Source organism: Talpa occidentalis, unplaced genomic scaffold (genome assembly GCF_014898055.3).
Source record: "Talpa occidentalis isolate TD23 unplaced genomic scaffold, MPIMG_talOcc4v2.1 talOcc4.14, whole genome shotgun sequence".
Lineage (NCBI taxonomy): Eukaryota > Metazoa > Chordata > Mammalia > Eulipotyphla > Talpidae > Talpa > Talpa occidentalis.
The window spans coordinates 73,628,647-73,656,353 of record NW_023601433.1 but is presented as its reverse complement, the minus strand read 5'-3'; the positions used below and the strand labels follow the sequence as shown (position 1 = coordinate 73,656,353).

The following is a 27,707-nucleotide window of genomic DNA, read 5'->3' as shown; positions in this document are numbered from 1 at the left end:
TGGGCCTGTACGTTGTGCTGTGGAGAGCATGCAGGTCATGAAGTTCAGTATCTGGGTGTGCTCCCTCAACTGGAGTTGGGTCCCCCCTTCTAATTTAAGCTTTTTTCACTTCTACTGTGTCAGAAATTCACCCTTAGCTCATCTTCAAATCCAATTCTATCCCTTCCTGGCTGTGTGACCTTGGGCAGGTCACCTCTTCTCTGAGATTTGGGTTCTAAAAAAGGAATAATGGGAATACCCATCAATACCTCAGTAGGTCTCAGAACAGAACCCATGATCACTTGGCAGCAGAAAATTAGAAATCCTCTGAAATAATTTCTTAGTTCCTTCCCTGCCTTAGACTTCCCTCTTCTTCAAGTAATTCATACTAAGGTATGAATGGTTGTCAAAGCACTGTTCTCTTCAAGTTTATCGAACCCAAATGTTACTGTGATCTATGGTATTTCTGGCACTTTGTAATGGAGTGAGAAGGAAATTGAGATTTTCATTGAGGGGATGGGGGAACAATAGATTCCTCTACTCTGTCACCCAAAGTCCTTCATATAGTAGCTGGGCATGGGCAAAGTATGGGAAGCCATATTCTCAGTCTTTACTACTCAGAGAAGTTTGGTACTGTTTAAGGAAGTTCCCAACAAAGAGTAGACCCTTAGCAAACATCTGTCTTGAGGTTGACAAGAGAATAGATTGTTTCTAGATGTGGGTGATCCCCCACTCTGCCCCTGTTTGCCTGGCATCTGGCAAACTCCTACACATACTTGAACACCCAGTTTCAGATGCCCCTTTTCCAGGAACCCTTATCAAATTGCTTCAGGTCCAGTGAATCTTTTGGGAACCCTATCAGAGAAGGGCAAACCCTGAGTTTATCCTGCCCAACTTTCTTATTTCCCAAGGAGGAAAACTTAGACCCATTATCAGGGCCCGACCCCTGGCTGAGACCTCACAGCTAAGTCAGAGGGAGCAGCAGGCAGATTCCAAGCAATATCTTTAGGTCCCCTCAGGCCACCTTTCAGCGTGGAAAGCAAGCATGGACACTGCCTCTCTTCTGATGCCTCTGCCATGCTGCCCCATCAGGGCCTCCCACGGATTCAGTCATGCTGCTAACTGCCTCTTTCCTTCTTTCTCTGCAGCTCATGACCTCCCTGCGAACAAGGCCTCAGCCACCCAGCCTGGCAGCCACTTGCAGTGCCTGTCTGTCCACTGCACAGACGACGTGGGTGATGCCAAGGCCCGCGCCTCCGTGCCCACCTGGCGGTCCCTGCATTCTGACATTTCCAACAGATTTGGGACATTTGTGGCTGCCCTAACTTGAATTGACAAGAAATCCCATCTCCCCCACCAGGCCCTTCCTTTCCCTGAGACCCTTTCCATCCCCTCTCAACCTGATCCCACCCCCCACTGCTAATTTGAAAGGGCCACTATTGCTGAGTGGATGATTTTTTTTTTTTCTAGGTTGGTACCTGCTTAGTGGCATATGGACCGGAAAGGGTTAATTTAAAGGGAAAACAAAAAAAAAAAACCTCAAAAATTTTTTTTAAAAAAGAAACTCGTCTGCCACAGTATGTTACCAGTGTTAATTCTTCTGCAGTTAGCAAACTTTTGCTTAAGCCTTTTTCCTGCTAGATAATTCCCCACTTTCTGTAATCTTGGCATACGTTTTTTAGATGACCTCTTTCCTTGTTTTATTTTCATGCTGCTGTATGTCCAAGTATTGTTATTTCATAATAAGACAAAAGTTGCTTTCCTTTTTTATTCTCTTTTATTCGTGTTCCTTTTCTCCCTCCATCCCCCGCCTTTTTTTTTTTTTTTTTTTTTGCTTTGTTCATTGCTTATTAAAATGGAAATCCTGGAGAATAGTAGTTCTGGAATATTGCCGGGTGAAAGTGAAATTGTCATCACAATATTATATATTGACACCCAACTGTCATCAGTCAGGCAGGAGCCAAACAATTAATGCCCCCCTTAGGTATTCCGCCTGGGATTTTGTTTTGTCTGTTCCCTAAGAAAATAGAGATATATATTTTTGTTCTCACAAACACTCGCTCAGCCTCCAGCTCCGTTCTCCTGCTGGAAGCTGCCCTCTGCAATGGAGGTGATGACGTGTCCAGCCTGCTCTGTGGGAAGGAGTCGGAATGTTCGACAGAAGTGTTTTCTCTCCTTTTCTGGGTCTCTGCACAAATGCCCAGGCTCTGAATTTTCATGCTATGCTAAGCAGCCCTGGTCTGATGGGGGATGGTGCCCTTATAGCCTGCAGAGTCTCAGGGGGCTCCAGGCTCCTGCCTTTGCTGCAGCCTGGCCGGCTAGGTCTTGGGTGCCAGAGTTGGGGGAGGATGATTTTTTAGTCCTTGACCCTTTCAGACAACTGTTTCCAGCCTGGCAACCCCAGGACAGAAGGAGAGGAGAGGGTCTGTCTCCCTCATCTCTTTCATGCTGTCCCTGGTCCTCTAATTTCCTGCCTCAACCCTGGACAAGCCCCCATCCATGGGAGGAATGAGGCTTTCTCCAGTACTTTCCAAGGGCTCATTCGGTGAAAGAGCACCCCCCTGCTCCAACTCAGCCTCCAGACCCCCTTCTCCGAGACTGGGTGTAGTTCTTTGCAGGGGTTTGCAGACTCCCTATGGCTAGAGGAGGGAGAAAGGGAATATAAGTAATGATTTTGATTACTGGGACTTTTTTTTTTAATCTGTAACTTCTCTCCACTTTGATTTTATCTCACCTTGTTGCAAAACAAGAGCCATGTCCCTTGCACTTCACGAAGGAAAAATTTTCCCTTGAGCAGAGATGGGGGTGACTGGGCGAGCAGGGCGGTGGAAAGGGAGGCTCCTGGACCCAGTGGAGGCCTGTTAGCTGCTCTTCCCAGAGCGGTAGTCACCGGAGTCTCAGTGTTGGCAGGGACCGGCACCTTTGGGTGCTGTTGGTGCCTACAAAGGACTTGTATGACTCATGGGGGTGGGGGGGGGCACTAGGATTCCAGGGCGGGTCAGACAAGAAATGCAAGAAATGACTGATATCACTTCACCCAAATCAGTGACTCATGTTTTGTTTCAGTTTTTGTTAATGAGCATGTCTTACTAAGTGCTCCATTTTGAGCTCCCCTCACCCCACCCCCCATATCCCTGGAGTTTGCAGACCTGGCTTTTTTTTTTTTAGCAAGTGACCTGAAGGCTTTGGGCTCACCATACAACACCCACATTGTTTATTTCAAAGAGCTTTTCAGCAAAGGGAGGAGAGCATCCAGAAAATTCTCCCCTCTCCTCTTTTTTCCTTTGGTCAGTCTATTCGGCTGGAGCCTGACCCGGGAAGGTCTGAGGTTCTGGCATGGGCAGTCTGACCAGGGGCTGACCTGGGCCCACAGAGGGCAGACAGAGCAGAGCAGGTGGTGTGAATTTATCAGTAAGAGGGTGTGAGCTGACTCCTTTCCTGTGCTCTGCCTGCAAAGGAAAGCAAAGTGGAGAAAACATACCCCCTGCCATGGGCTGCAGGAGAATCGGTCATAGATCGAGCAAAACTCCATGCCCCCTCTGATTCTGCAATGTACAGCTATTTGAGAGCTTCGTCATTTTATTTTTTAAAAAGGAATGATTTTCCTTAATTGCTTAAGGCCGGGGAGCAAAGTGTTGTGACTTCTGTCTCTGACTTTCCCTGTGTTGAGTCCATCAACACGTGGCCACCAGTTCATGGTCTAGCAACCTCGGAACCCCCTGAAGATTGAAACTTTCTCGCTCCCCGTGACCCCAGAATGGAACAGCTTTAAAAATAGCCTTAAGCAAAAGGATGTTATTTCATTAAATTTGGTTTAATGGAAAGAATAAAAGCAAATTAAAAACATACCCAACCCATGAGGCTCCAAACACTGGTAATCGGTACTGCATAGCAAACTCTTCGGGAAAGAAAAAGAAAATGTTATTGCACATGTAAAATATGAAAACTTAACTCTGCTGTGTGTTAGGCAATCCTGTAATCTTTTTTGACTCTTAAAAGAAATTCATTTCTGAAATGCTTGGTTGGAAGACTGTGACAATAGCTCATGAAATTGAGTGTTATTTTTTTCTTTCTTTTTTAAAAAAATATGTAAAGTGCAGTCTTCTGTATTCATGCATATTGTATATACCTGTATATGTTTTCCTGAGCAGCTAAATAACAATAAATATGACGTTAATGGTGACTGTGGTACATTTGTGGGTGGGGCTTGCTTTCCCCCCACCTGCTCCCCCTTTTCCATGGGTCCACAGAGGATGGGAGTGTAGGTCTGGATGCTCAGTGTGTGTGTGTGTGTGTGTGTGTATGCGTGTGCATGCACGTGTGTTCATGTGCATATGTGTGTTGATGCCTGATGCTATCCTGTTGGGTCATCTCAGAATTCCTCACCACAGGCAGCACTGATATTTGGGTTGGGTAGTTCTTTGTGGTGTCGGTGGGAGGGAAGTCCTGTGCGTTGTAGGATGTTTAGCATCATCTACCCACTGTGTGCCAGCACCACCTCTTTCCCTCCCCGCCTCCTTGGTGACAATCAGAAACATGGCTCAGTATCCCTTGGGGGACATAACACCCCCTTCCCCACCCCTGCCCAGGTACTAGACCACTGGTATTAGTGCAGGAAGGAGGGATTAAGGGGAGACCACCCAGATGACGGTTTTGGGTCAAGAGTTAAGTTTCAGATGCCTGTGAACTCTAACTTCCTGCCAATTAGGCAGTTTCTCTGGGATGGGTCTAACTTGCAGGGTTGTTGGATTCCACAAGGAGGAGGTCTTCGTACCCTGAAACTGTCATTGCTTCGTCAGCTTGTATCACTTCTAACGACACCCTGGCATCAGGTTGTTCTGGGTGGGATGTGCTTCCTCTGATTATAGCCAAGGGCTGTGGGCAAGTAGTTTATCTCCACCTCCATTTTCTTGTCTCTAAAATAGAGCAAATAATATTGAGTTTGAAGATTGCAGTGAGGACTACTCGGGTCCAGGGCCTGTAAAATCTCTGACTGCCCACTGGCCACCCTTTGGGCAGGAGCTTCACGCTGCCACTTGGAGCCACAGGCTTAGGGCTGCTGAGAAACCATCCCTGCTTCTTCCTTTCACACCACTACCTCTCAGTGTTTCTCAAAGTATAGTCCACAGACCCATGACACAGAAATTCTTAAGGACTCTTGTTATCTCCAGGTTATAGGCCTCTTGCTAGACTGCTGCTGAGTCAGACCCTTCAAGCTCACTTTCCCCATCATTGTAACAGGCACAATGACCTTTTCTCAAGGTGCTACTGTAGGTGGATCCAACACCAATTTGAAGCAAGAGACAGAGGTGGCAACAGCAGATTCACTGAAGCGTGGTCTCATCAGTGTGGAGATGAACAGCACACCATTCCACAGAGATCTCTGCTGGGACTCCACCCTGCAAGCACCATATGGACACAGCATGTTAATGGAATCCCCTCTCCTTAACCCTGCCTGGCATTAAACTGGTCCAAAGTTTAATTACTTCCAGAAAATTCTCCATCTCAGAAGAAAAGGACACATTTTGGAAGATTATCACCCAATGCTTTGATGTTGAGTCTGGACTCCAAGCGGACTCTTGCATCACCTGGACTCCAGGACAATGTCCTTTTTCTGAGCCTCATTTTTGTCAGCGGCTGGAAGTACAGAGCCTATTTCTGTCAGACAACTGAGATCAGCACTGGGCACAGAGGGGGAGCAGATGGAGCTAGGTCCCTTTAAATGCCTGGGTGACTCTCCTGTTGACATCAGGCAGGACAAACTTCCCAGGTTGCACTGAATTAGGGAAAGCATTCTCCTGCAAGAATTCCTCAAGATCCACCTGCAGAGCGAGTGCCCAGGAGAGAGATTTGCTTCACTGAAAGTCAGAGATGTGGGTCCCTATTCCTTACAAAAACCAGAGGACATGGGTAGGGAATTCAAACTGTTTTGTTTTAACTTAATAAACAAAGTTACTGAACTCCTGCTACGTGCCACGCAACTAGGATTCAAGTAATAAAACTGTCATGAACTCAGGACTAAACTTTGTACAATGCACTTTATACACTTTATGCACTTTATACACTATACGATGCACTTTATACACTTTATTCTCACAACAAACTTGTGCCAGGTCAGCATCATCCCTGTTTTGCCAAGAGGAAACAGGCTCAGGGAGATGACATGCCCAAGGATGTACACTTAGAGAGAAGTTTTGAGCCCAGCTGTGACTGACATCAAGGCTTACCCTATCCTTAAAATACTCACAGAATACAAAGGGAGAGAATGGAAGAAAAGATAGATAATTAGGTTTATAGTCAAAAGTGAGGAGACTATGCCCAGTAACTCACAGTAATACAAAGGATGGCTGTCACTTTCTTAGATTCATGAACCCCAATGGGAGGCTTGAGGAAGGCTTCCTCCAGTGGGTTATGTCCAGGTGGGGTTTTGAAGGATGAATAGGAGTTCATCCTATTCATCCCAGCATATAAATCAACCCTAATTTGACCAATATTGTGTTGTATTTCTTCCCTTTAGCTGCCAAGGTTTTCTTTCTATATGCAATGGCATACTTGTCAGAATATAAGGTTTTAAAGTTGAGGACTCTATATTCACTTTAATTTGGAGGAGCTTAAAGATCTCTTTAACATTTAAAGGTCTCCTGTTCAAAGCAATAGTGGTGTATGATCATATTCAGTACCCAAGGATGGGAAGAAAGGTGAAAGAATGATGAGTATTGGGTGTGGGCATTTGGGAGACTTCAGGTTGGTGTGAGATGAATGAGTGAATGAATTCAAGTTTCAGAGGGCACAGGAACTGAAAAGAACACAGATGGGCAGATCATTGGGGGTGGGTGGAACATGCAATATTGAGGCTTCAGCCCTGGGGGCCATGTCAGCCCTGGGGAGGGCCAGGGGAGTCTCCAGCAGCAGGCAGTGTACCTGGAAGTTCAGCCTTTCCACATTAGAAATACCATCTTATCCAGATTGTACTGCACACCCCAGAGTGGCTCCCTCCTTCAGCTGGTGCTGACAATTCCAGGGCCATTGTCAGTGACTGGTGACCTGGCCCTATTCAGATTAGTGGGGTGGCAGCTTGTTCAGCCCACAACAGACAAGGGGAGATATGCCACGAATCCATGGTGGTCAGACGCCAAGTGAATTTCCATTTTGCAACCTTAGTAGAATCTCATTCTCCAGAGAAAGATTATGGGCTGAATATGGTAGAAAATTTTAACTCTTTTTTGAGAGATACTAGTTTGGGTCTCAATTCTTTCTTCATTACAGTGGAGTGGCACCAGTGGTTCTTGCAGTGACAAGAGTGAGGTGACCAAGGCCCCCGGATCACATCTGTGATGCTTCATCTTCACTCCTTGAACCACAGGCTTCAGGTAACCCATGACTGCAAGTTCTCAGAAACCTCAACCCACAGCAAGTTTATAAGGCATTTCCAGCCAGGGAGGGTCCCTGTCAGTCAGTGATGGGTCAGCTCTTGGGAGAGAAAGGAGAAGAAAGGTAGTGGAGAAGTAAAGATGTCATGTCCTCATGTCCTTTTAGGACCCCTCAGAGCTTCCAGTGGGAGCTTTTTAAAGTCATTCTGGGTCAGGGGTCATCTGGGCTATGTATGTGTGAAGAGGAGGAAGGTTTCTGGAAGCGGTGGGTCTCAGATTCCCAGAGTGGATGAGCGGAGAGGCTCTTAGCTCAGGGACTCAAAGGACTGCAGTTAAGATGTTGGTGGGCTGTGTTTTTATCTGTGGCCACCTTACTTTTCGAGAGAGTGTGGGGACCCAGAAGAAAATGGAACCTAAGTCTGGAATTACCCCGATGGCCTTTGCGGGCAGGGGTGTTAGCTCTGCTCTATCATATGCGAGGCGAGAGGGAAAGGTAGAAGCTACGTGGCAACATCCCATCAGCTCTCAACCCTGCTTACTGGCTGGGCAGCTGCTCTCCAAGCTTCAGTTTCCTCATCTGCAAAATGGGGTCAAATTTAGCATCACTGCGTAGAGATATAGGATTAAATGCAGTTAAAAGTTCACAAGGGGCTGCTCTGAGCAAACATTCAGTGCCTGTCAGCTGCTGTTGAGGGCATTATGTGCCACAGTTTCTCACTTTACAAAATAGAATTATTTATTTTATTAGCTAATAATAATATGAAACACCCACGTGATAGTTGCTATATGCAGGGGCCTCATCTAAGCATTTTGCTTGCACTGATGAGTTATATTAACGGCAGAGGATGCGGGGGCCCTATTATGAATCCCATTTTCCAGAGGAGGAGGCTGAGCTGTGGCGACGTGAAGCCATTTGACCAAGGTCACCTGGACAGCCTGGTAGTTCCCCTTCCCAGGACTGTGAGGATTCAGTCATGCTCGGCACAGACCAAGAAGGTTCAGTCCCCACTGGGTGATACAAATGAAACTCAAAGAGGCATAGCCACTTACCTGAGGTTACATAGCTTGCCCGTGGCAAGGCATAGGTCCAATGTGGGTCTCTCAGGTTTAAAGGGCCAGATTTGTGTTGTTCTCCCTGCCTGACTCTGTGCCCTGGATGCAGTCATCACTGGATAAATGCTCTGTCCCCGCCCAGGGCAGAGGCTGTGCAAAGCATCTTTGGCTGCTTTTTGATAAGAGGGTGAAAAGAGGCTAGGGAGGCTGATTTTCATGTTCCCTGCCCCCTCCTCCCAACCCCCTACTCTCCTAATATATGGTCAGTACTGGGCTCTTGGTGGTCTCTCCTCCTGCCCTCCAGCGAGTGGTGAGAATGCCTGCTTCTCAGACCCCCTTGTTGGGGCTGGAGCCCTCAGGTCCACCAGCCCTGGGACAGGAGCTGGTGAGGGAGCTGGAGGACTTCCAGGACTGCCCTGCCAGTGCCACTATGTGCCGTGGCTGCAGACTTTGTCCCCACTACTACAGCCCCCTCCTTTGGGCTGGAGGAGACTGACCCCATGGAGTCATTCCCAAAGGAGCACATTCTTCTGGGGCCTCTGGAGCCCCCACCAGCCACCCCAAGCAGCCCCCACTCCTCCACGCCTTTGTTCCAAGGAGGACGCCTCAGGAGCTCTGAGCTCCTCAAAGGACAAAGGACTCCTTGAGATGCTGAGGCCAGGTGGAAGGGGGAGGGGAGGGTATAGGCCAGAGGGACTGAGACGTGCTGGCAAGGCTGGAGTTCCTGGGGACCAGTTTCAAATCATGCTTCTTCTATGCAAACCTCTGCACCGTCCTGAGGCCCCTGCCTCTGTGGAGGCTTTACCCATCTGTGAAATGGGGGTAATTGGAGGACGATGTGAGTCCATGGTGACTGGTTATTTCCTATAACTTTTAAAATGTATGGGGTTGAAATGAAAGCACAAATGAATTCATCCATCCACTCAGCAAATACTTACTGAGCATCTGTTACGTGCCAGACACTGCTTCATGCTCGGGGGGCCCAGAGGTGCAGAGTAAAGCCCCACGGAGCTCTCATGGGATTTTGTGTGTGTGCGTGGGGTGATGTCTACACCTGTGTCTACATGTATCTGGGGGCCTGTGGAGTCATCAAACCTCACTGACAGGTGAGGGAGTCAAGGTTTTCCATCTCCAACACCCAGGTTTCCTTATAGCATTTCCCTGTGTTGCATTCAATGTTGATGTGGCCTTGGGGCAGTGAAGGGCTCCTGAAGTGGACGCCATGGTCATGACCAGTTTGAATGTGAGGGAACAGGCTGTCCATGAAGTGACTCACCACTGGCACCCACAGCTGGGCAAGTTGGGGCGGGAGTTGTCTGTGGTCCCCCAGAGTCTGGCTCCACCTGGGACTGGGAAAGCCTGTGTGGGTCTCTGGAGTCCTGGCTGCATTGGGTTTGAATCCTGTTGGACCCCTTGCTGACTATGAGACCTGAGGCCTCTGGGGCCTCAATTTCTTCATCTATAAAATGGGTTCTATGAGGTCTTAAGAAGGACTAAACAACGGAACTGCTGGATGTGGAAGGCATCTGCAACCGTGCAAGCTTGGGAAAGGGATTTTTCTCTCTAGGGTTTGCACTTGGGTTTTCCTCATTTGGTCAGCAGCTGCATCCTTTGGGGTGTGGGGAGGGGGTGCAAATACTGCAGAGGCACAGGTCCCCATCCAGACCCTCTGATTTGGTCCTTCAGATATGGGGTCTAGAATGCTGACCTCTGGACCAGGTGGAGAGCCCCAGGTTGAGAGACTCCCCCAAACCCCCAGCTGCTCTGTCCTGCTGAGTGCTCACCCTTAATAGTGGGGAGGTGGCCAGGCCAGCCTGGGGTTGAGATGGAGGACAAATTTCTGTGGACAATAAGGTCAGATTCAGCTCGGCTAGACTGTTTGCCAGGGTAAGCTAGCTACATAATTTTTGGGGCCCAGTGCAAAATGAAAATGCAGGCCCCTTGTTCTAAACGCCCGGGAAAAAAAAGGCAATAAAGGGCAACTAAAATATAAAGCTTTTCCTTTTCTCCCAAGACCTTGATTTTTAATGTTTTTTTAATTTGCTATTTAATGTAGTTCTAAGTAAAGACAAATTGAAATTTTAAATTATTAGCATCAATTGCATCACTCTTCGTATAGTCCAGTGCCAGTTTTAAGTTCAAATGGAGGAGCATTTAATTCATGTGTGTGATCACCAAAATGACACAATTTGTATTTGCAGTTCATACATGCACATGCATTTCATTTCTGTAACTGTTTTTGTTTCACTTCTTGGTGCATTTCCATCTACCAACACGCTACCTTCTGCTTGCCAAGAGTGAAGACAGGAAGGGAGAGGGCTCGTGCCACCCTGTCTTTCCTTTCCTTCTAAGCCATCATAGGCAAACATGAATGACGAAGGACACTAGAAGATTTCTTGGCTGCCTCTATTTCTTCAAACCCCATCACCTCCTTTCTGCAATTGAAGTAAGTTTGGGTGGAAAGAGTGGTTTCTCAGGGCTGGCGGCAGCCCCGCTTAATCAATCTTTGATGCAAACTGCTTACCTTGTACTTGATCTTGCTAACCTCCTGCTCACAGCGGGCCCATTGGAGTTCTGCACCCACGAGGCATCTAGAAAGCCACAGAGAATGAGGCAGTAAGAAACAGCGACGGATCTGTCAATGTTCCCATGGGATGTCACTTACAAAACACAAGTTTGAAGATAAAATTAGCAAGAATTTTAATGTGGTACAGCACAGTATTAAACCAGGTATGGGACCCTGAGGAATGATGGGTCCTGTGGACTGCACAAGCTGGCTCAATTCCAGGGGCCCTTCTTCCTGTTCATATGGGGAAACTGAGGCCCAGAGAAGGCCAGGGACCCAGATGAGCAGCAGATGAGCAGTCCAGCTTGGGATGGGGATGGAGGACCATCCCTGTGGGCAATATGCTCACAGGTCTCCTTGGGCCTGTTTTGTTATTGGATTGGAGGTCAGATGTCTCGTGGGGAGGTGCTGGTAAGGAGCAGAAGTGGGTTTGAGTTTACAGAGGCCAGTGAAATACTGGCTTATTTATGAATTCAACCAATGTTTGCTGACTATCTGCTGTGTGCAGGGCAGCACTGACCTGACCCCAGTCCTTGAAGATCTTCTAATCTGGTGGTCAGGGCCCTCTAAGCCTAGATACACTGTCTAGAACTTTCCAGACAGGAGGCCCTGACTCTGATCATCACCCTTAATAAGTGGACAAAAGGTCGGGTATTACTGATAGTGTCAGACTGAGGTGTCCTCAGAGATGGGCTGTGAATCCACTGAGAATTTCAGTAAGCAGAGTGCGGGCACTCCCAAAGAGGCCAAAGCGTGGGCTATGGCTTAGCATTTAGAGAAGCCTTCTTGGGGAAACTGGCAAAGAGTAGCTTCTCAAAGAAAAGGTGAAGGCAAAGATGTAAGTTGAGCCAGACCCCCCAAAGGAGATGCTTAGCCGTCATGTGACTCCAAATGCCACCCCCACCCTGGTCAATTCTTGGTATGGGCCCCCCAGTCAAGACTTCTCCTTGGAACTTGGCCCTCTGCAAGGAGCATGGAGTCCCGACAGCCGTGCTGCATGGAATGGATGTGTCAGACTTTCCTCTCTCCCTCCTCCCTCTCTTTTTTCTTTTTCCTCTGCTCCCCTCTCCCTCACCTTCCCCCTCATTTCCTCCCCTTCTTCAACCAAGTCCCTGCATTAAAACATGACCTGCTATGTTTATCCAACTGATAGAATGTCCTCTGCTGTGCCAGGCCTGAGCATCTTCTCACCAAATCCTCACCAACCCTGTCATCCTAGCGGAAACTGAGCTCAGAGAGCTGAAGCAAGTCTCCCAAAGTCACTGTGAATGGGGGAACCAGGCTATTTGCTGCTCACCCATAGGTGCTGAACCGCCAGGTCACACTGCCTCAGGCCTGCATGCTCTTATCTCTGCTCTTTCTACCACCTTTACTTCTCCCCTCACCTGGGGAACTCCTGCTCATCCTCGCATAACTACTTGAATGGTCCTTTTTTTGTTTGTTGCTTTAAGTTCCTAAACAAGGAACATTCCATTCCTTTATCCCACAAGTATTTGAGTATAGCTGTGTGGTGGTGCTAGGTCCTGGGGGACACTGATGAATAATCCGACTTGGACCTGCTAACTAACAAGTAAACACAAAACAAAACATCGTGACTAGCTGTGAAAGCAATTGTGAAGGCCATGAACCGAGTACTCTAATAAGGAACAGTAGATTGGGATTATCGTATATTGTGTGATCAGCGTTCTTTGGAAGACGTGAGATTTGAAAGTGTCTTCAAGAAGAGGAACTTGCAAGTGCAAAGGCCCTGAGGCAGGAAGAACTCGATGTGAACAAAGACAGCAAGGGGTCTAGAGCAGAAGTAGAGAGGAAAGGGTGGCAGGAGGCGAGCCAGTGAGGCAGGCAAGCACCACTTAGAGGCCTTCCAAAGGCACTGAGCCTCCCTGGGCAGAGAGGCCACACCCACATGGTGGTCCCAGGGTAGGGCCTGACCCCAGAAGGTGATTTGAGGCCGAGAGGCAACAGGCAGCTCTGTTCTCCTCCTCCTTTTCTCTGCTCGGGAAGGCAGCTGGACATTCTGCTTGGCAGAACTTCTGGGACACTTGAGGGGTACAGTGGGCCAAATGGGCCCAGGTGAAGGGGGGCATGAAGGGTGCTGATGTGGGACCCAGGCAAGGGCCAGCATAGCACTCTTCTGGAGTTATGTACTATCTGCAGCTCTTTTTCCTGTGCCATTTGCATTTTATCTCAAGTCCCTTTTTTAAAGGTTCCAGTCACATGCTTGTTCACATAGGCTACAACTTCAAAGAAGCATCAAGGAGCTCATGGGCATTACGGGTGGCCCCTCCAAGCTTCTAGCTTTCCTGGGCTTCCTCTCCACCCCCTTCTCCCGGCAGAGGCAACTGGACTCTTGGGGGAGAGCAGATAAAGGTAGTGTTTGCCGAGGCTTCCTCGGTGGCAGACTTTATGTTTAGAGAGCACCCTTAAGAGCCAGTGCAAGGAGAAGGACATTATCCACACTGAGGCACAAAGTATACTCACAGCAAGCAGAGTAGAAGCTTCCAGCAAACCGGCAGGATAGCTCCTGTTTTCATTTGAAGGGAGCAGGTCTGCCAGATGGAACACAGGGCTGCCAGATTCAGTTCACAGCCGAGTCTCCCTGCTCACTTTGGATAGGAAGTGTTCCCTGAGGTCCTTACAACCAACCATTATGTAGTTGAGGAAACAGAGTCCTTCAAGTAGACAGCGAAGGGTGGGATCAGGATTTGAACTAGGAATGTCTGCTTCTGAGGATAAATGATGCAACTTCAGCCATAATGGCGAACACCCTGCTCTACTCAGAGGGGATGGTGGGGCTCCCTACCTGGAACATCAAGCCTGCAGGTGTCTGGGCAGGTAGGGTACAATCCCCTCCATGGGGTGAGAGATCAATAATTTTGAATTCCCTTGTGAGACAGCTGTTTCCTTCGAATTTTCTTGAGACATCTGGGAAAGATTCCTGTTCATGCTAATATGTCTTTAACACCTCTCTTCAGCTCTTGCTCATCCCTCTTTTGAACAAAGAAGCCTGGTGCTTTCTGCAGCAATGCTGTCCACCTAGAATGGAGGCAGTTTTGTTACGAAGGGGCCATTTGGGCTGGGCCCAGGAGGGTCACCGGGAGTTTGCTGGGTGGAGGGAATAGGTGTGTATAGTCCTGGGGGTGTGGGAACAGCATGGCATATCTGGAGAGAAGGAACCTATTTGATGTGTCTGGGACTGTAGGGTGTGGGTGATAAAGTAAGAGGGAATGAAGGGAAAAGGGCTCCAGTGTCAGGTGTGAGGGCTTGGGATTTATTCTGTGGGTGGTGGGCGTCATAGAAGGACTTTGAATAGGATCATGGGTTGTGGAAGGAGAGAGACTAGAGAGAGTTAAGGGATTCTACCAGTGCTCTAGGCCAAAGGTGATTGTGACCTGGAGGAAGAAAGTGGGGATATAGTCATCATTGGCCTACCAACTAGGCTTTGCCTAACAGCCAAGGTGATGATGATGGTGCTGGTGAGGATGCTGGTGGTGCTGGTGATGATGATGATGATCTGGACAGTGATGGTGATGATGGTAATAATGTTGATAGTAGTAGTGGTGTTGGTGATGACAGTGATGATGGTGGTGATGGTGTGATTGGGATGATGTAGATGGTGATGACAGTAATGAGGTCGATGGTGAGGATGGTGATGATGGCGATGATGATGATGATGGGAGTGTGATGACAATGGTGGCAGCAGTGGTTTTAACAGCATAAATAATACCATCAACCAATATTGAATTTTTTTATTCCATTTCATTGCTATTAGTAAGCCACTATCCTATGGGATTGACATAATTTTAATCCCCGTTTTTCAGATGAGAAAGCATGACCACTCAGCTTAAGAATGACAGAATGGGGAATGGGTGCCAGGCTGGCCTGACTTTTGAGGACTGAGCTCTGGAATCCATGCTTCTTGTTCCTCTCCACCCTTTCTCTCAACCCAGGGCATGGAGATAGCTGTTTCCCTTCCTCCTCAGTCTTTGTCCTGCTATGACCCTGTGGGTTCAGACATTGAAGAAAACAGTTGCACCTTTGGCTGGGGACTTGTCATGTCATTGGCATTGGTAGCTGTGCGCTTGTCCCCCTTGGATGAAGGAAAAGCTTTTTCACAGCCCTCAGCCTTTTTGTGCCAAACCCTAGCCTGGGTGAGATGAGCGTGGAGGAATTTGGATCCTCCATATGGGTTCAATTTCTTTTGGAATATTCAGCAAATGATGCTGGACAAAAGCAGACTGCCTTGGTCCAACCCCAAATATGTGGGTGATTGCTTCTGAGATGTCTGAAAAGCCCAAGACTCAGCAGAATGGGCTGGCAGCAGTAGCAACCTGTCCAGGAGTGGCAACAGAGGCTCCAGCTCATCCTGTGAGTGTGCCAGAGACACATGGACAGGGACAAAGATGCAGGGGAATTCGGCCAGGCAGGTGAGGTGCTAAGCATGGATGCCAGGGCACCAGAGAGACCAGGACACATGGCATCAGAAGCAAGGCTCGATTTTCCTGCTCTGTGACTTCAAAGAGTCTTGTGACCTAATGGCTTTCACTATCAAATGGGAGAAGCAGAACTGGTGAGTGTGGAGCAGAGTCAAAGCAGACCTTTTGGTCTTGTCCAACCTCCTGTCCCTCCAGCCATCAGTACTTCCTCCTCTTAACATGTGCTTTTCATTGTAACTGACAATCATAATATCCCACCCTCTGACAGCAGTGATTGGCCTAAAGATGAGCACGTGTCTCTCACAGGGCCAATCAAAGCCCTCCTTGGAATTTCTGCCTTGGGGCTGAGGCAAAGTGAATTTTTTTCTTCATGGAGGTGAGTGCTCAACTGTCCATGGCTGTGTCTCCTGTCCTGTGGAGAGGGTGGTTGAGAGAAAGGTGACCAGCAAAGAGGGAAGCAAATGAAGACATAAGAAATGTCCAGGGGAAGCTGGCATCCTGGAGATCCACCTTACACCTGTTCTCATCACAGAACTTTAGGTGACAAGAGCCAAGAACATCTCCTGTTTTGCCTCAACTATTTGGACTTGTGTTTCTGCCTCATAGACTAAAATAGTGTTGCTAAATGCCTGTCTTGGCTTTCAAGGCACCTCCATGATTCATAATCCTTATTGTTCTTCAGAGCCATTCTTTGAGATGGGTATTAATATCCCTAGTTACAAATACTAGTAGTCACCTCATTCCCCTAGAACTCAATGTTGTGTCAGCCACTGAGCAAAGCCTCTTGTAGAAAGTATTTTATGAATCCCCCAGTGCTTTGGAGGTAGTGGTTATTAACATCCTCATTCTGCAGGTAAGGAAATGGAGGAGCAGAGATGTCGAAGGACTCATCCCAGGTCGCAGAGCTGGCAAATGGCAGGATCAGAATTTAAACTCAGATCAAATTTTCAACATCTTGTTACTGGTCTGTGAGGGTGGTGTTGATGATGGGGAGGAGACATTTGTATACACCACTCTTGACAGTCTCTCCAAATATGTTATCTCTTATTTTTTGTGATGGTCCCATGAGATAGATACTATTTTTATTCCCATTTTTCAGATAAGGACAAAGAGGCTTAGAGAGGTTGGCAACTTATCGCTGGCAGAGCCAACATGCCCGGTGCACATCAGTTCTATACCATGGAGTGGATGGTGTTAGACTGAGGAAGAAAAGGCTTCAGTTCCTCCTCCCTTCCTTTCTCCTATCTATGCCTCTTTACCATGAGGTTTTGCAACTCCTTCCATAGAGATACAGAATCTAGTTCCCATCCCACGAATCTGTGCTTGGTCGTGTGACTTGGGCTAGCCAATGGAATGTGGTAGAAATGGCACTGTGCCATTCCAAGCCAGGCCTTAAAGAGAGTTTGCAGCTTCTCCTCTTTCTGGGATCCTTCAAGCCACCATGAGAATGAGCTTGGGCCAGTCTGCAGAGGATGAGTGGCTTATAGGCCACAACTGAGCGGGTGAGGCCAGCCTGGATCAGCCAACAGTCAGCTGAACCCTGCACACGGGAGTGAGGCCCAAGATAAGCTGAATCCACTGATCAACTAGTCTAGATGTGGGAACAATAAATGCTTGGCATTGGATGCCACTGAGGTTATGTCATTATTTTGTCATGCAGATTTATGCAAAGTGACCCTGGGGAGAGAGGGAGAGTCTTTCTTAACTCATCTTTGGCCATGCCTGCTTTGTTGGGTGCCTTAATGAAGGACCAAGAGATACCAACATAGGTTGCAAGGGCTGTGCTTAAGTGCCTATAATTAATAGCAGGACTGACTCAGAGGGCCTGTCCTGCCTGCCCACCCTGCCTCCTGCCCACCCCACTCACTGGAGTTTGCAGGAGTTGAGTAATTGTGTTGTTTATTGCACTAAATGGAACATTAATCAAGCAACTTGGAGGCACTTGGGCTGTTCCCCAGGCCATGCTCTCTGGCTGGTATCTTGATGGGAGGTGGGCATCTGCTGACCCTGCATGGTGGATACAGGGGATTCCAGCTCCAGCTTTCCCGGTGCTGTCTCCTCGCCCCACCCAATGCTTCCCTGGTCTCCCTGTATCATGGGCCCTGTTTTATAGGTGTGGAAACCGAGGCCCAAAGAGGACAAGTCACTCACTCAAGAACAGCAAAAAGGGAGAAGGAGAGGAACCTCAGGGTAAGAGTAACACCCCTGGCCCTTGAGGGCTGCAGGCATTTATTTTCAGCCTTGCTGAGTCCTAGGAGGAGAGAGTGAAGCAGGCAGACGGTCACTGATCACAGAGACATGTGCGTAAGGCAACAGGAAGACCCTGAGTTTAGGATGTCAGCAAATCTCCAAGATTCAGCTCAGGGTGATGAGGAGGGGGCGCCCTTGAGCTCTGTGAAGAGTTGGGTGAATTTCCACCTCATTCCTGTGGGTGGGGAGGGGGTGTCTCTCTTCCCTACACCTCATGACAAGAGAACTATTTTTAAGGCCCTCTTTTTATAGCTAAATCATGTTCGTGTCAAAGTCACCACATAGAGAAAACCTCAGGCATCCTGGAAGTGACGCTCAGGCAGCAGGACCAGGAGAGGCCTTGGGCTGACATTGTCTTTGGAGCAGCCCTGGCAGCCTGGGTGGGGCTCTGATGAGTCATCTGCTCTTCCTTATACCTCCTGAGCTCCTGTCCCTGGGAGCTGTCTGGTGGGAGATTCCTAGGAACAGGGATGTGGCCCCAGTCAGAAATGACCGTCTACTTCAGCCCTCGATCAGAATCAGGTGCACTTACCCACCCGGTCTGCACCAAGGGCTGATGGGATTGCTCTCTTTGCCAGCCCCAGGATGGCTAAACCCCTTCAGCCAGCAACCCCCCTCCAGAGTGTGCTTCCTTCATTAGACCAAATGTGATCACAGATCCCTCCTCACTCTGTGTTCCCTTCCCCATTCACAGATCTTCCCCAGAGGATTTTATTAGAAAGAAATGTTTTGCAACTAAAAATGAAAATCCTAAATTTTAAAGCCAGACTGCTTATGTTCAAATCTCTGCTTAGCATCTTAGCTGTGTGACTTTAGGCAAATTACTTAACTTGTCTGAACCTCATTTTCCTATTCTGAAAGGGAATAATAATTGTGCCTATCTTGTATTGAAGACCGTTTTGTTTGACCAAAAAATGGTCAAACAATGGTTCCCATCACTCGTGTCCTTGTAGAACCTTCCCACTCCCGCATTGAGGGTGGTGGCTAATCCCTTACCTTGATCCTTTGTGATTGCCTTAACCAACCATGGACAGTGGGGCCGATGCTGTGACTTCTGCAACTGGGTCATAAAAATGCCATGCACTCATGCCCCCTTCTCTTGGAATGGTCATTCTTGGAACCCAGCCACCATGCTGTGAGGAAGCTCAAGCAGAGCAGTGGGAAATGAGATCAACTCCCAACCCCCCACTTCCCATGCTGAGCACTTCCCAGCTGAGCTCTCAGCCTACAGTCAGGGCCAAATTGCCAAGCATGTGACTGAACTGTTTTGGAAGTTGATGCTCCACTCCATTGAGTTGTTGTAGTTGATGTCATGTGGAACAGAGGTGAACTATGCCTGCTGGTGTCGGCACAAGTGGTTCACAAGCAAACAAAAATGATTGTTATTGCTTTAAGATGTTCAGCTTCTGGGTCATCTGTCAAGAAGTAGTAGATTGCCAGATCAAGGAACTGGAGAGATAATGCGTGTAAGGGACTTCGCTCAGGACACGTACTGTCAGCACTTTTACACAGGAGAAGTTGAGCACAGAGACAGTGTTGAGTTGTCGCAAGGTCACAGAACTACCGGGAATTTCCCTCTACTTCTGCCTCTTCTCTGTGTGGAGGTGATGAAGACATGGCTTTAGGTTCGAACCCATTGCTCTCTCTAAAGACTTAAATTGCACCCATTGCTCAGGGCAGGATTTAATCAGCCAGGCTTGGGTGCCTCCAGGGGGCGGGGGTTTGCTGCAAGCTGTCTCCAACCTGACTCTTCCTTGTGGGCCCTTGATGGCAGCCCCAGGGAGGTGGGGCCAAACATTCCAGCTGGGCATTGGCAAGTGTAGGGCCCTGGAGGCAGGGAAGGGGGCATCTCCTGGCACCAGCCCCTGCTTCCTGCCTGCCTGCAGCTCTTACTCCCGAGTGTGAGTTGCTATGAGAAAGGATCTGGGTGACTTTCCTCTCAGCATTAATAATACTGTTAATTAAGCGGCCAAGAGAAAAACACGGCTGGCGCCGATGAGAGGACAATGGTCTGAAAAGGGAACAGAGAGACGCATCAACAGCTTCCCATGCAGGGCTTTCAAAAGAGCAGCTGTGGGGAGCAGGCAGGCGGAGAACAGAAGGGATGTCGCCAGAGTGGCGATCACGGTGCCGATGGGCAGGGAAGTGCTGTTATGAGCCTTTGCCAGCTGCCCAGCTGTGCTCCTCCCTGGCACCCCTGCCTGCCCAGCTGGACGAGGGCTTCTCTGGGTCTTCTAGAGAGGCTGGGTAAAGCAGTAGCCAGAGGGCACCAGTTGGTTCACAAAAACTCCTCATGAGATTTTCCTTTATCTACAAAATAGGTTAAGTTGAACTGAATCCCATTTCTTATTTCTTATGTGTTGATCTTATTTAGAGGTGGCTGCTGGAATTGTGGACTTGAGAATTCAGAAGTCAAATCAATGCCCATGGAAAAGTATGCTGGAATTGATTAGTGATGTCTGTCATGGATATAGGACTGGCAATTTGGGGCATGATTACTATTCATGGATTGGATCTCCAAAGGCCATTGTTTCATTCAAAAAATAGTTAAAAACCAACAAACAACACCCACAGGCACAGCCTTCCCCTTTTGCTAGTTTCCTCATCTGTAAAATGGGTACCCAGTGGGAAGTATGGTCTTTTCCTCTGGGTTATGTAGATAAGAATGTGGGAAGAACTCTCGTTAAGTAGGATGGATTAAGCAAGAGGATAGGTAAGAAGTGATGAGAAAGGCTTGGTATCTGCATACCACTTTAACCAAGGGTTGGCAAATCACAACGCACTGGCCAATAAAAGGGTTTTAATGTAACACAACCATGCCCACTCATGTGTGTATTGTTTGTGGCTGCTTTTGTCGTGCATCAACAGAGTTGAGTACTTTTAAATGACAAAGGCTTCATGGCTTGTAAAGTCTAGACTATTTACTGTCTGTCTCTACAGCGAAATTTTACCTACCTGTGCTTTATACTTTTCAAGGGATTTCCCCAGTTACCCTCTCAACTGCTTTTAGTGCCAGTCCTCCAAGTTTGGCAGAGCAGATATTATTGAGCCCCGTTTTCAGAGGAGGACACAGTAGCCTCCCACAGGAAACAAGGTCTTGAACGTGAGATCTTTTCCCTGGGCCTCCTCCTCCCGCCTCAGATCTCACTGTAAAGGCCTCTGATTCTGCTCTCGGATTTTCTTGCATCTGTCTGGGCCCCGGCATCACTCACCTGAATGATTGCAACAGCCTCCAGGATTTCCCCTTTGACATTATCCTACAGTGGCTAAAGAGGTTTCTCTTAAACCCAAATCTAATCCGCTATCAGAGGTTTCTCTTTTACCAAAGCTAATCTAAATCTTTCTTTTGCTCAAAGTCTCCCCTGACTCCCCAGTGTCCCAACACAAAGGCTAAACTCCTTAGTGTGGTCTGTCAAGCCTCTGGGGTCCTGGGAGCGCTCCTGTTTCCCTCCCTTTCTGCTCCCACCCAGGCACCATCACTGTCCACACTGGCTGGAACTGCCTGCCCACTCGCCTATCTTTTCTTTGAGACTTGGCACTTGGTGAAGGCAGGCCCCAGTGTGTTATTCATCGTTGTACTCCCAGCACAGGTTTAGCATTCAGCAGGTACTCAGTAAATGCACTTACAATCTGACTACTCCTGCTAATTGGGCTTGGCCTCAGCTCTTGAACCCCACCTCCCAATCTTAGCCAAGTGGAGAGGAGCCTGGCCCTGAATACCCTTGGGGCACCCCAGTCAAGTCACTTTCTCCCTGTGACTGTGCCAGGGCCTGAATAGTTGGCAGCTGTGAATTTGCCAGGCAGAGATCATGGCAGCTCTTGGCCTCATTCTTTTTGCCATTTGTTTTGTTCCCTGAGCCTCCTTAGTGGGGAGAAAGAGCATCTTGATGGAAAAATAATCTGACAGACACTCTACCTTTCACATGCTTTGCTCACGCCCTGCTTGGGCTCACCATCCATTTTGAAGTGTTTATAATAGATAGAATGAAGGACAGCAATAACACGAAAATGTTTTCAGGGGTAGGGGAGATGGGGAGGGAAGGATCCAAGCATCTACTATGATTCTGTTAATAACAGTTACCATTTGTATAGCGTTTACTATGTGCCAGACACCAAAACATTCAGGATGCCTTCAGGCACGGCTGGATCCAGGTGCTTGAATGGTGTGTTTAGGGCTTGGTTTCTCCTGGCCCTGTTTTCGTCTGCTAGGCAAGCCTTACTTCTAGGACTCAGGCAATTCTAGAACTATATTTTTCTCTCAGAACAAACATATAAAAAGTAAGCACTCTGCCAAGAATCTAGCAAAGTTCCAGGGCTCATAATCACTGATTGTTGTTGAGTCGCATGCCTGTTCTTGATCCAGTCACAAGCCCTGTGGATGAAGTGCTTTCATTGGTCAATTGTAGGTCATGTGCCCTTGAAAGATCTGTGGGATGGGGTCTCTTTCAAAGTACACAGACTGAAGGACATGGAAGGATGATCCCTAATGGAGAATTAAGGTGTTGATTCCAGAAGATAGGAGAAGTGGACAAGCAGAAATAATTGTACATCACAGGGGTCTGTGAATTTCACATTGAGGAAATGGAATCACAAAGAGATAAGTGACCCACCCAAGCTCACAGAGTTGAAATGACAGAACCATGATTGGAGCTCAGGGATTTAGGACTGAAAAGTCCTGTGACAGCAACAAATTGTCCATGTACTCCTATTTAATGAGCACCTATTGTGTTCCAGGCACTGTGCTAAGCTCTGGGGATTGCAATGATAAATAATATAGTATGATCCTGACATTGATGGAACTTAAATTCTACCTGGTCAGAGTTTCCTTCCTCCCAGCTTTAGCTCATGCTATGTCTTCCACCTGAGAAATCCTCCCACCCACCCTGCTCTGTTCCCAGTGGCCTTTACTGCAATTCTCCATGTATTTATAGGTCTAGTTTGAGGGATGCCATCCTCTCCACGCCTGCCCTGCTGGCTTCCCTCTTCTGCCTGGTTTCTGCAGCTCTTCTCCTCCAGTAGAGCATGTTTGGTCTATCTCTTGGAAGGTGGGACTGGACGACTCTTAGCCTTTATCTCTTGGGGCCATGGCACAGTGGCACAGAGCCTGACCCCCTACATGAGCGTGGGAAAGGTTGACTGAGTAGATCTCAGTCCTGCATGAGACCTGAGTGTCCTGCTTTGAACATGAAGCTGCCCCAAGAACACTTAAAGCTGGATGCCTGTCCTCAGTTGGGAGCATGACACAGATGGAGTCTCTGTTCCATGGAGGAGGAAGGGGCTTGTTCTTTGCTGTTACCCTAGAGGCCAGAGTACCCTACCTGCCTTTGGGAAGTGCAAAGAAAAAAAGGCAGAGGCTGCCCTACTCACTAATTCAGTCACAAGCATTTATTAACTGCCTACTGTATGCCCGGCACAGAACAGATGTCAGCACTCCCCAACAGGTCACAGACAACAGGTTTATGGAGTTTATGGAGTAAGCACATCTACCCACACACGTAATATCTAACTCTGACCAAACTTAGGTACTCAGGCCTTCAAATATCCATCCCTGTGGCCAGGGCCCTACACAGGTGCACCTGCCTTCATGTATTCTGCACACCCACACAAGTTTTACACCAATCTTACTCACTAATGCCCTCACTCAGCAGCACACACAGAAATCAGGCCATTTGCTCCCTCCCTCCGCTGGCTCCTGCTGTCTGGGTCTGAGTGTCCAACTCTGTCCAGCCTGAGCCTGCTGCTGCTGCTGCTTCCCCAAGGCGAGCAGACATGCTCAGTGGGAAGTCCCCAGGCACACAAGTCCTGTCACCTCCCAGGGCACCCCCAGGAGGCTTGATGGTGGTGCCTCCATAATTAGCAGCACGGGGTGGATCGATCAGCCTCTGTGTACACTGGCCACAGGAAACATAATTAACAGTGTTTGGGATCTGTTAATTGCACCAGTTAGGAATTCCAAACAACCTAATTTGAAACTTCACTTTTGAGTGAGTCTTTGCCTCGACTGAGCATAGGGAGACTGAAAATAGCTGCAGAGGGAGAGTTATGCAGAGCAGGAGACAGCAAACTCAGGCCCAGACAGCAACCAAACAGGAAAAAGACCTGTCTGTTGCCATGGGAGGGAGACCAGGTCATTGAGGCAGGGGGAGGGGAGATTGCCCTCTTCCAGGAAGTCTTCTTGGATTGCCACAGTCCTTTCTAACAACCCCTCTGGAATCTCCCTACATCACAGTTCCCCACAGCTTGTGGCTTCCTGCCTGGGTGTTTCGAGGTTCTTTTATGTGAATTTTTATGGTCTCTTTTGTAGTCATGAGGAGTGAGAGTGGAGTCCAGCAAAAAGTTCAGTGAGAAGGATGATACTGGAGTCCAAGGAGAGGTGAGAGAGGCCTGGTGGGGTGCTGGCAGTGGGGTGAAGAGTACAGGAGTTGTTGAGTCCTATTTAGAGCCTTGGCTCTCATTAGGGCAGGGCGTACACTCTGCACCTTTGCCTGCACTGAACACTCTCCTTCTCCATCCAGGCCTTTGCTCTGCCAGGAATACCCTTCCTCACATTGTCTGCCAAGGACATCCCTACACATTCATTGAGATTCAGGGCAAATCTCTTCTTCACTGAAGTCTCTTTGGTCCATCTTCTCCCCACAGCCTGAGCAGATCCCTACCCTCTCTCCCCACCACTCCCCTCCCCTCCCCTACCACCCCCACTTCAAGCCTATCCACATCCTGACCCTGCGCTAAGCCTGTGACTCCTCCTCACTCATTTCCACATCTAACCCACAGTGGGCACCTGGCACAAGCCTGGCTAGTTGTTGGCTAGTCAAAATTTGCTGAAGGAACAAGGTGTGGGAGGGAAGCCTCAAATTGTCTTTCTTGGTTGCCTGAGACTCCACTGTCAGTGGGCCCTTCGGGCCTGGGGTGCAGGTTGGGCACAGGTCTGCACAGGGCCGCCTGGAAGGTGAGTTCTGGGCATGTGAGAAATGGGTGTTTGTGCCCTGGGGTGCAGCAGAGAGTGGTTGTAGTGGCAGGATGGCACGGAGCAGGATTTCTATGATCCGAGCAGACGAGACAGGTAAAGCAGAGTCTTGGAGCCCTCAATGGCTTTCTCAGGCTTTTATTGAGCATTTACATGTAGTGCAGCAACCAGGTACACGGCAGGCAGGGGTGCCGGGGACTAGGAGGCCTCCAAGCCCCCAGCAAGTCTTCACTCTGGGCTTCTCTGGCTTCTTTCTCCCCTTCTCTCTCCTGTTCTTTCTTCTACCTCTGCTTCTCTTTGTGAATATCTCAATACTGCTGCCATGGCCCACAGAAGTAAATAATACAACTTATAACAATGTAACAAATGCAGTTGCCCCAGCAGGCAGGGCAATCCTGATGGCAGGAGGGCAGAAAGGCCTGAAAACCATTTACCCTACAGTGGTATATGCCTATGGATGTGAGGGCACCAGCAGGCGGTCTTGAGTGTGGCAGGGGCTGTGAAACTGTGTGGGCCATGGGGGGTTGTGCGCTGACCTGTCCTTTCTGCCAGCGTGTCTCAGACAGGATGGTGCCTATACTTCCCTGGCAGGGAGCTGCCAGCATGTGGAACTACGTTCAGCCGGGCTCTGGAGTTTCTGCATTTCTAACCATCTCTAGATCCGCTCCTGCGTCTCCGGGCACAGTATGTGGCACCTCCAGGTCGCTGTTACCCAGGATGGGTGCGGGGCTCACTGTCAGAACTCTGTCCCCACCTTCTTCTGGCTGCTGCAGTTCCTGGGGCTGCATGGCTCCCTGGGGACCCCAATTCTCTGCCACCCCCTGTTTTACAGGCTCTGCGAGGGCGGCTCTGGCATCAAGGGAGGGCAGTGGGTGGGTTTAATGTGCCAGGGCAATTCTTGCAGCCAAAGTGCCAGCAGCCATAATTCACCTGTTAAATTATGGCCATAAATTTCCGCTAAGAGATGGGTCCCCAGGCAGGTGGGTGGGCTGATGCTGGTAACATTGAGCAGAGTTCAGGCTTCTGTCCTAATTAAATGGAACATGGGCCTGTGCAAGGCAGACTGGTTCTGGGCCGATGCTGCTGCCTCAGGTGCCCGCTGCCTCTGGGGTGGGGTGGCAGGAATGGTACAGGCAGAGAGGTGCACTCTGCTGTGTGTCTGTGTGTGCAGAGTGGAAGAGAACCAGGAGTTCCACTTCTGATTCCGCTTATAGCGGGTTGGATGGTGTTTCCCCTAAAAGATGTCCCTGAACAACAAATGTAACTATTTGGAAAGAGTCTTTGCTGAGGTAACTAAATTAAGAACCTCATGATGAGGTTAGCTTCCATTAGGTGGGTCCTAAATCCAAGGGCAGGTGTTTTTGTTTTTTTAAAAAAATATTTTATTTATTTATTTATACAAGAACTGGGGTACAGGCCAGAGGTGCGGGAGGGGGTCGAGAGAATTCACCAAGGACAGAGCAGGGAGCAGAACAGGCAGAACGACCAAAAACACTGTTGAGGGGAGCAGTGGGCAAGACAGGAGAGGTCTGCCGCGCCATGGCAGGGACTCGAACCTGCGCTGCAGAGGCTGCAGACAGCTTCACAGCGCTGCGCTCAACCCGCTGTGCCACTGGGGAGGCCCCAGGTGTTTTTGTAAATTAAATTTATATATATATGTATATGTAGGGTAAGTGAAAAAGTATCAGGCTTTTCTGCCCTCCTGCCATTAGGATGGATGATGGATCCTTGCGGTCCTGAATGCATGCCTGATGGCGGGCACCTGGACTAGGGTGTGGGCATGTGTAAGTGGGTACACCTGGCCTAAGACTGGGCTTATAAGGGTGGCGTCATGGGGTCGCCAGCGGAAGAGCAGAGAAGCAGAGAGAACGAGAGCAAAAGAGAAGCAGAGCCCACCAGAGAATGCCGGAGAGCCCAGACAGAGTGAAGACCTGGCAGCCTCCTGGAGGCCCAGCACCCCCGCCTGCCGTGTACCTGGTAAATCCCAATGAAAGCCTGAAAGCCACCGAGGGCTCCAGGACTCTCTTCTCCTTACCCCGTCCGCTGAGGTCATAGAGAACCTGCACTGTGCCCATTCGGCCACTACAACATATTACATCATTGTTCATTTTCGTGCGATGCATGCTTTCTCCTCTCAGGCGCAGTCCCCGTAAAATCCCCACCACCAATTCACCTGTGCAGCATCACCCTAGTCCCTTGTGCTCTTCCCTCTCCTGCTCGGATGCCTCCCCTTCCCTCTCCCCTGCAGATTTTTTTAGTGAAAGAGAAATGAGGGGTGGGGAGGGGCATGTGAAAACAGGGGTAAAGACGGACAGATAGGGGCACAAGCCAAGGGGCCCCTGCAGCCACCAGACACTGGAAGAAGCAAAGAGCAGATTCCTCCTTACGTCTTAGGAGGGGTGTGGTCCTGCCAGCACCTTGATTTTATTTGTTTAAATTGTATTATTACTTATCGGAGGTAACAACACCCTGTTGTAAGAGTTTTTTACAAAACTGCTTATGATTTAGGGGTACAGGTTCTCGTCTCTCAGGTGGATGCCACCATGCCCCAAATCCTCCTCCACAGTGGATTAGCCCCCTCCCCAACTTCCTCCCACCCCCGCCTCTTCTGGTAGCTTCAGTTCTAGATTTTAGGGTTTGTTTTGGCTTCATTTTCTCGTTCCTTTGCTTGGTTCCTTTATCTCCTACCTATGAGCGAAATCACCTGGTATTTGTCTTTCTCCTTCTTACTTATCTCATTTAGCACCATCCCCTCCAGTTCCATCCCTGTTGTGGAAAATGGCAAGATTTCATCTGTCACACACACACACATTTATCTATGAGTGGCAATAACTTGATTTTAGACGTCTGGCTTCCAGAAGTGCGAGGGAACACATTTCTGTTGTTAGAAACCACCAGGTTTGGGGTCATTCGTTACAGAAGTCACAGGAAATCGATGCGCTGCTCTGTGACTTTGACCCAGTGCCCCAGCCTCTCCGAACCTCAGTTTCCTCCTCTGATATGTGGGCTTCATGTGATGTGGTGCTCTTAGGCAGGCTGGGGCACAGTTGGATGATGTCCGAATGGTGCCCGGCAGCTGTAATTGG

At 48.8% G+C, this 27,707-nt stretch overlaps 1 protein-coding gene across 1 annotated transcript in view; it reads left to right on the top strand.

Annotated features, from left to right (window-relative positions):
• MN1 (MN1 proto-oncogene, transcriptional regulator) overlaps window positions 1–4,420 on the top strand; it is a 46,746-nt gene extending 42,326 nt beyond the window's left edge. The window contains exon 3 of the mRNA XM_037510794.2: window positions 1,128–4,420. Coding sequence (XP_037366691.1) covers window positions 1,128–1,309 — 182 coding nt within the window. The 3' untranslated portion in view covers window positions 1,310–4,420. The remainder of the gene's footprint in view (window positions 1–1,127) is intronic.
• Window positions 4,421–27,707: the final 23,287 nt, after the last annotated feature.